The sequence below is a fragment of the Tupaia chinensis genome, unplaced genomic scaffold (assembly GCF_000334495.1).
Source record: "Tupaia chinensis unplaced genomic scaffold, TupChi_1.0 Scaffold147038_1, whole genome shotgun sequence".
Lineage (NCBI taxonomy): Eukaryota > Metazoa > Chordata > Mammalia > Scandentia > Tupaiidae > Tupaia > Tupaia belangeri.
This window is the reverse complement of record NW_006206889.1, coordinates 898,744-907,574: the sequence shown is the minus strand read 5'-3', so window position 1 is coordinate 907,574 and position 8,831 is coordinate 898,744. Positions and strand designations below refer to the sequence as shown.

At 49.4% G+C, this 8,831-nt stretch overlaps 1 protein-coding gene across 2 annotated transcripts in view; it reads left to right on the top strand.

The window, feature by feature from the left end:
- Window positions 1-8,831, top strand: part of WDR4 (WDR4 tRNA N7-guanosine methyltransferase non-catalytic subunit) — a 29,411-nt gene that overhangs the window by 16,706 nt on the left and 3,874 nt on the right. For both annotated transcript variants that reach the window (XM_006169416.3, XM_027768631.1), the window contains 3 exons: window positions 2,776-2,836; window positions 7,301-7,399; window positions 8,288-8,352. In XM_006169416.3, coding sequence (XP_006169478.1) covers window positions 2,776-2,836; window positions 7,301-7,399; window positions 8,288-8,352 — 225 coding nt within the window. The remainder of the gene's footprint in view (window positions 1-2,775; window positions 2,837-7,300; window positions 7,400-8,287; window positions 8,353-8,831) is intronic.

Sequence of the window (8,831 nt, the reverse complement as noted above, 5' to 3'; positions counted from 1 at the left end):
ATACCGCTCGTCTCAGATGAAAGGCTAATCACAATTTATATAAAGGAAAAGTACTCATTTAATTGGCTGAAATGTTTTAAAATCCATTGTTTAAGGAGGCTGAAGAAATTGGAGGAATTTAATTCATTTCTAAGATTGCTTCTGTCTTGGTTTTTGGAAACAATGCAAAAATTTGACTTAAGGGCCAGCCTGTGGTATAGTGGTTAAGGGACAGGATCCCCTGTGGATGACTACATGGTTTGAATCCTGGACCTAGCAGGATGAGACACACACCAGGTATGTGTGCGTGCCCCAAATCCCAAAAGATGGGAGAGATGAGAAGGAATTGTGGCATGACCATTCCACTGGGGAGTGCTTTCTCCTCTTCCTCTTTCTCATCTTCCTGGTGAGTGCATCCACCTTCTCTGGCAAATTTTTTTTTTTTTTTTTTTTTGAGAAGTTTTTGCTATAGGGCGCGTGCGTTCGCCAGACAGACAGAGAGATAGAAAGTAAGAAATCTCCCTCCAGGGGGGATGGGCACGCACGCACACGTGCCCGATGTGAATTTTAAGTCACCGGGTCCGAGACTCGAACCATAGTCGACTACGTGGGAGTCCAGCGACATAGCCGTTACACTAACTGCTGGTCCCATCTGGCAAATTTTTTAGAAATTTGATCTTTAAGAAGGTTGATAGTGGGACCAGCAGATGGTGTAATGGGTATGTCACTGGACTTCTACATAGTCGATTGTGGTTCAAGTCTTGGACCCTGCTGCTCAAAGCTCACGCCACGTGCATGTACGTCCATGCCCAAAATCCCAAGAGGAGAATGGAGGAGAGGGGATTGCGGCATGGCCATCCCCTCGGGGAGGGGATGATTTCTCACTTTCTGTCTCTGTTACTCTGGTGAGTGCATACACCCTAAACCAAAAACCTCTCTAAAAAGAAAAAGAAGGTTGGTGGTCTGGCCAGCAGGTGGTGGTGTGGTTAAGACGCTGGACTTTCATGGTCATCTGCAGTTTGAGTCCTAGACCTGGTGGCTTGAAACTCACACTGGGTGTGTGCGCATGGGTACCCAAAATCCCAAGAGGATAATGGAGGAAAAGGGATTGTAGTGTGACCATTCTCCTGGGGAATGATTTCTTGCTTTCTGTTTCTCTCAGGTGACGGGACATGCCCTATGGCAAAACAAAAACAAAAACAAAAACAAACAAACAAAAAAGAAAAAAGGTTGGTGGTCACTCATTAGTACCTCGTGGTAACTTATTTGGATCACTAAGCTCTTTGGTAGTCCATCTCTAGAATTCTTACGGTCTGCAAGCCATGGGCCCTCTTCCTCCATGCTGTGTCTCACTGAGATCTTTACAGCTCCTGGCCCTGCCAGGCACACGCTCCAGCTCAGGGCTTTTGCACATTTTGCTTCTGCTGCCTGGACACTTTTGCCCAGCCAGCTCCTTCTTTACTCCCGCAGCTTTCTGATTGATGCCACCTGCTGCTCAGAGGATTTCCCCACTTCCCGGCTAATTCATGCCCTTGCCATGTGGATATGAGTTAAGTCAGAACATGGCAGTAAAACCTTTCAGACCTGTTTCTGTTTTCTTTTTTAGCAACCTTAAAGTGGCATGGCTCACAACTGTGGCTCACGTGGCATTTCTGTTGGACAGTGCTGTGCCTAGCCCCTGGCTGGCTCTTTACTGCCTGCTACCGTTTCTCTTCTGCCACACCTTGGTGTTCATGTGGTGATTTTCTTTATTACTGTCTTCAGCTCTCAGCACAGAGCTCGCGATAGATATCCAGGACTGAATAGATGAATGATAATTGATTTCTAACAATTTTGATTCAAATTTGGAATCAGTATCTGTCTTTTTCTGTGGAGAACTTTGAGGCTACATGTATCCTGACAGACATGCTCTTCTGTGTGTCCTGGGTTTATTTTTCTTTTTCTGATTGCCAGAGGGTGACAGTGTGCCAGTGGGGCATGGTCACGCAACAATCCATTCTTTTTCATTTCTTCTCTCTGTCAGGATTTGGGGCATGAATGCACACGTGCCTGGCATGTTGGATTCAAACAACAGTTGGCTATGTGGGGTCTGGCTTCCCACGTACAACACTTAACTCCTGCGCTATGGGGCCAGCCCTGGAATGTGCACTTTTGCTTTTTCCTTTGGAGGACCTGAAATTAGAATCTGGAGCACCTTTGGGACGGCAGCCTGGTGGGTGCAGGGAAGGTTGCCATGGGGGTACCCAGGTATGGCTGGTGCTGACAGATTGTGACAGAGACAAGGAAGCGACTTGGGCTGCCCTATCTCGGGAGTCTCAGGGAGGCTGTGTACTAGGGATCACAGGGACCTCCTGCCTTGTAACACGTGCCAAGAGGGGGACCTGTTGCCCTCACTGGAGCTTGTGGGGGACCTGACATGGACTCCTGGGGAGCCTGGTTGCTTGGGTTCACTCTTCAGCACTTTCTGAAGAAACACAACTTTTTCCTTTGTTCAGGAGAGGGTATCTGCATGTGCCCTACAGGTGGGAGGGGCATATCCAGAGTCTAGTCATGCTGCAGTCGTCTGCTCTAGTCCTCCTGTCCGTTGGGCCTTGTGTACTTGTGTGCGTCTCTAGTGTACTTCAGGTTGGCTGGCCAAGGCTCAAGGATTTGGATCTTGATGCCTGTCTCTCCCCAGTTATGGCTGGTTGTGTTGGAAGTTGGGGGTTTAGGGCACCTCCTGAATTGGGCAGGGGCTGTGCGGGGGCCCCAGCAGGCCGTTGCAGTATGACCCATTGCTGCTCGCCCTCTGTGCAGGTTCGTGAGCCGCATCTTCGTGGTGCCTAGCCATCCTGATCTGCTGCTGTCCTCTTCCGGGGTAAGTGCTTTGCTCACTGCTGCTCTCTTCTGGGTTCTTTCCATTAGGGCCCAACCGGCTTGGAGAGGTGGGAGGAGAGCCCTGTTGGAGGTGGGGTCACCCCTGAGAAGCCAGCACCTTTTGTCTCCAGCTGTGGTTCTGCAGTTCCTGAGTTCCTGTTCATCGGTGGCTGTCCACTAGGTGGTGCTCATTTCCAAACCTTCGGACTACTGGTGCTGCTCCTTGCTCAGACAGCCATTCGTACAGGCTGTGTGTGTGTGGCATGTGTGTGTGCACGGGAGAATATAGGGTGTGTTACACAGAGGTGTGCATGTGCATAGGCATTGATCTGAAAGTGAATAGCATCTGCTCGAAGGCCTGCTGTTGGTCTGCAGTAGCAGCAGGACCTCGGCAGCAGCTGGCAGGACAGCCCTTTCTGACTCTGGGGGAATTCTGTCTCTCATCTCAGCCGCTGAGCTCAGCACTCTGGCCTGTCTGAAGGGTGGGTTCCTTCTGGCAGTCCCCCTCCTGGCCAGCCCCTGTAGAGCACTGGCCAGGTGCATTTTTTATTCCTAAGGACAACGTCTGTGTCCTAGCAATTGAAACCTGGAAGCCATAGCAGCTTACTGGTTAGAGATGTGTATTCTGTAGAAGAATCTTTAGCAGTGATTTTGCCAGAGTGCGGGTTTGGGTTCCTGGTAACGTTCGATTCTCCTTCACAGCAGCTCTGCCCACACACCGCCTTTGTGTTTGCTGCCCTTCTGCATTTCTGTGACTCTGGCCTGGAGTGGTTTGGGGCAGGCAGATTTTCTCCCCTTCTAGTGGCATCCTGCAGATACCTGCCCACCACCTGTTCCTGAGTCTCAGAGAAGCAGAGGGAAAAGGAAATTCCGTGAGTTTATTTGTGAATGAGCAGGGGATTTGCAGATCTAGTGCACTGGCTCTGCCGGGTCAGGAATTCCTCTGCAGAGGTGAAGGGAGGCAAAGGGTATTTGAAGAGACAATGAGGAGGGTTACCTGAGTTTTTTGAAACAATGAACCTTGGCTTACAGAATCAATAACAAGGTGACATTGACCCAAGGTTGGCTAGGCAGCTGCTGGGCAGGTGTCTTCGCAGAAGTGTTTTTTGTGCAGAGTGGTGGGTATAGAGTCTTTGTGGTAGTTCCTGCTATCAGGCATTGTGTGAAGGTCCCTCTCAGAGCTTCCCCCAGGTCCATTTCATCATTTTGATTCTGACATTTTTCACAATCACATTAGTTCTCCAATTGTTTTTTTTTTTTTTTTGGGGGGTTTTTTTTTATGTGCGTGTGCTCGCCAGACAGACAGAGACAGAGAGATAGAAAGCAAGAAACCACCCCCAAGAGGGGATGGCCATGCCGCAAATCCTTTCTCCTTCATTCTCCTCTCGGAATCTTGAGCGCGCATGCACATGCACCCGGTGTGAGTTTTAAGCCACCAGGTCTGGGATGCGAACCGTGGTCGACTACATGGGAGTCCAGCAACATAGCCATTATGCTAACTGCTGGTCCCTCTAATTAGTTTTTATTCTTTGTCTCTTTTTCTGGTTTTGAAAGCAGTACATGGTCCTGAGAAAGTTGAGAGGAGGAAGTGAGTATGGCTCGGTTCCCAGAGATAGTTCCTATCAGTGTTGTACACCTTCCCATCTTTTTTGTAATAGAAACGGATATATTCATGTATACTAAAGTGTCTCCTGGGCCAACCAGGTGGCATGGTGGTTAAGCCAGCCAGATCCCATGTGACTGACTTTGTAGTCTAAGCACCAGACTTGGCAGCATACCAGGTGCATGTGCTTGCATGTCCAAAATCCTGAGAGGAGAATGGAGAAGGGATTGTAGTGAGGCCATCTCCCCAGGGGGTGGCTTCTCACTTTCCCTCATGTGGATTCCATATAGCAAACTTTAAAAAAAAAAAAAAAAAAAAAAGAATCCTGAAGCCCACCTTCTCCTTCCTCTTGACTTTTTTTTTTTTTTGCTATAGGGCGTGTGTGCTTGCCAGAGAGACAGACAGAAAGTGAGAAATCACCCCCCCCAGGGAGGACGGCCATGCCACAATCCCTTCTCCTCCATTTCCCTCTCAGGATCTTGGGCACGCACAGGCACACGCCCGGTGAGTTTAAGCCACCGGGTCTGAGACTTGAACCATAGTCGACTACATGGGAGTCCAGCGACGTAGCCATTATGCCATTTGCTGGGTTCAACTTTTTTTTTTTAAATAATTATTTTTATCTAACTTTATTTATTTATTTATTTATTTTTAATTTGACCAGAGAGGGACAGAGTAAGAGTAAGAGAGAGAGAGAAAAAGTGAGAAAGCAAACTACCAGGTCTGGGACTCAAACCATGGTCAGCCACATGAGAGTCCAGCACTCTTAACCATACTACCTGCTAGACCCGCCCCTTGACTTTTAACTTAGTACTTTGTCTTAGTGGAGTGAGCACAACATCTAGTAACTTTCTGGATGCAAGGACAGTTAGTGGTTTGAGACTTTGGCATTCTAGCAGTGCCCTTAATCTGGATTGGTTTGGTGTTGAATTCTTGTTAGGTAGTTCCCTTGGCTTCTTGGAGGCCTTGCTGCCTTAGCTGTTAATGTGCTTGATTTCCTCACTGTGTTAAGGAAGAAACATTCTGCATCTAGGTCTTCGGCATGAGATCTGGGATGTTGCCCACTGCTGGGCATTTGGAGGGCATCCTCTGCCAGGGCTCTATGTCGGAGCTCTGCACACTTCTGCAGCTGCAGAGCCCTCTGTCCTGGGGAATTTTCTTATATAAACTTTCTTCTGCACCCTCACCCCCATCTTTTGCCTTCTGCCCGCATCTTCTGGCCTTGGCGTTAGTTGGCTGTTGAACCGCTTTGCTCTGGTTTTCATCTCTCCCAGTTTGTCTCATATTTTTTTCCCCTTGTTCTGCTTCTTGGAAGATTGCTTCAACTTTATTTTTCAACATGTGTGAAAATTTTGATTTTGCTACTAATAAGTACTATTTTTAGTAAATTACTGCTTGTGATGTTATTTTTAATTTTCAAGAGCTCATTCTTGTCCTTGGAATGTTATTATGGCTGCCCAGTCTTGGATGGAGCACCTCGTCTTATGTCTCATGAGGTCGAGCATTCTTCTGCCTCAGAGTCTTGCTCACCTTGTGTGTCTCCTTCACTGGGTGCACTGTCCTCCTCGTGCAGAAGAGGTTTTCCTTGGCTGTCTTGTGATCCCACCAGGCATGTGTGGACACTTTGTCGTTAGACTAAGTAGAGCTGTGTCTTCAGGTGGGTGTGGGCCTGAGTGCATCTCATTTCAGTAGTGACTGCCCTCTGCATTACAGCTTGTTTGGGGATGGACTCCGCAGTGGACTTGTCTCCGTTTCACGTACATGCCCCTTCCTTTATAGCGTGTATGCTCGCATTTCCCTCTCTTTGATCAGTGCTGGGTTGAGCACTGAGGCTCTCTGTGCATCTGTTGGTTTCCTGAAGGTTGTACTGGTTGGTGCTCCCATAAGGGAATGGCCTTACTTTTCTTAAATTATTTATTTATCCTATTTATTACTATTATTATTATTACTAAGTTTGCTATACGGTATGTGTGCTCGGAAGAGAGACACCACATGTACACACACACACACACACACACACACACACACACACACACAGAAAGCGTGAGAGAGAGGAAGTGAGAAACCAAGCCACAAGGTTTGGGACCTGTCTGCCATGTGGGCTTCCAGCACCTTGACCACCACACCAGCTGCTGGCCCCGTGGGCATGTCCTTTCATCTTTTCCTAAACTCTGAGGGTATGGATGTCATGCTTCCTAGCCCTGTGCTCCTTCTCCTTGTGCAAATACACATAGTGCGTGTGTGTCTGCACGTGTTTACCTGGCCCAAGACAACAGATGTGGTCTTTGACCTCCTCGTATGTGACAATCTGGGTGTCCTGTGTCCTTGGCCCGTTTTGCTATAGGATCTCCCACTTTCCTTGCTGCTTGCACGAGCCCTGTACATGGTAATTAAGGTCAGAGAGTCTTATTTTCATTTATTAAAATTTTTTTTTTCTCTTGCCAGAAGGTATATATGCTCACCAGAGAGAGACAGACGGGGGTGGCTGGGCTATGTGGGAGAGTGAGGAGTAAGAAAGCAAGCCCCATAGGACAGTCCCTTCTCCTTCCTTTCTCCCTCCTTTCAGGAGTTTGGGCATGTATTTATGCATACCCTGCGTGTTTCTCAAACTGCTGGGTCCAGGACTCAAACTGCATAGTTGGCCAAACTGCGTAGTTGGCCATGTGGAATCTAGTTGCCTTAACTACTAAACCACAAACTGGCCCCCAGAGAGCCTTTCATTTGTGAGGGTGGCACTTGCTGTGTCCAAGTGAATTTACGCTCTCCTCTGTGTGACCTCCCCCAGTGGCGGGAGCTTTCTTGCTCTGGAGATACATCACTTCCCAAGACCCTGTGTGCTGACTGTCTGTTTGTTGTGCACAGGACTGCACGCTGAGGCTCTGGGAGTACAGAAGCGGCCGTCAGCTGCACTGCTGTCACCTGGCCAGCCTGCCTGAACCTGCGGAGCCTCGAGGCCACAAGGTAGCCACTCATTTATCCCAGGCATGGGTTTGCAGGGTGCTTCTCAGGCCCTGGGGTTGTGGGAAACAGTTGGAACCATTTTTTTGCTGTCAATGCCAGACTTATTCTAGCTTTGGAGAAATTGTGTATTTCCAGTTCTGAAGAGACCTGGTTGCATGTAAGTGGGAAATCATTTATGTTTTACCTCATTTGAACTTAAACGACTGGTTTGCTGGAAGTCCTCTAGTTACACTCGGAAGTGGAACGGACAGTGGTGCTCGAGCAGGAGCCTCACCTGGGATTTTTCAGCTGGGCAGGGTGGGGAGGAGTGGAGCCATCCCAGCCTTCTCTAGTCCTCACGGAGTGACCTTGTGATACCCTAGGACAGCATGCTGGCTGGGGCTTTGGTTAGGCTTCCTAGTGGGCCAGTTACAGGTCTCACTGGGCTCTGCATGGTGGTTCTGCCCTGCACCAGGCTAGCTGGCGAGGACCAGGCCTTCTCTGTGCCTTGCGTGGCTCTGGCTTCCAGACGTTTCCTTCATTTTGAGCATTCCTTCTGCCAAGCTGTTGAGTTTGTAGTTCAACTCTCCCTGCCCCTTTGACCTCTTTTCCTCTGTTACATGTTTTTGACCAATTCTCCTGACTTTGGAGGCATTTTGCAGGCTCTAAAGGGCAGGCTGGGGCCGCAGAGAGGCTTTGTTATCCTTTCAGCAAGTCAGTCATGGGAGTACTAGGAGTTGCTGTACCCTTCGGCCCCCTGCTGATTTGCAGAACACCCTAGTGCTGCCTTCTCTTTGCCTCTTCCACATGTGGGAACTGGGAGCTCCATCTTTGCCCTTGGCGTGGCCAGATGATGGGTACCAGGTCCCTGCAGGTGACATATGGCTAGGCGGGAGCTTTTTCTTTCAGAGGTTCGCCGCATCCAGGATCGCATTCTGGTGCCGGGAGGACTGCGTGGCGCTCCTGTGTGACTGGTGAGCCTCTGCAGGCCATGGGGAGGGAGGAGGTATAGGGCACTGGGCCCTGGGCAGAGGGCATGGATGGTGCTATTGCAGCAGCACATGCTCTCAAGCCCTGTTGGGTGGCAGCTGGGAGGGGGGGCAAGTTGCTTCTGAGCTAGTGCCTTTTACTTGCCAAGAAAACCCACCAGCTTAAAGGCAGCAGCAGCCCCCTACCCATAGTTTCCCTGTGGGGTGACGGTGGTGGACTCTGCCTCAGTCAGTGCCACCTCAGTAGATGGTGAGACCTTACTGAGAGCAGAGGGCTGATGTTGTCGAGTTAGGGAGTGAAACGCAATTCAGCTGCTGCTTTCTGGGTATCTTCTGGGCCCAGTGCTTTGTGTACTGCCCACTTTGTCCTAAGAACCAGCCAGAGAGGTTGGCTTAGGTGGTTTTTAGGAATAAGGATGTGGACTCAGAATGGCAGGGCTGCAGGCCAGGCAGTGCTGAGCCCA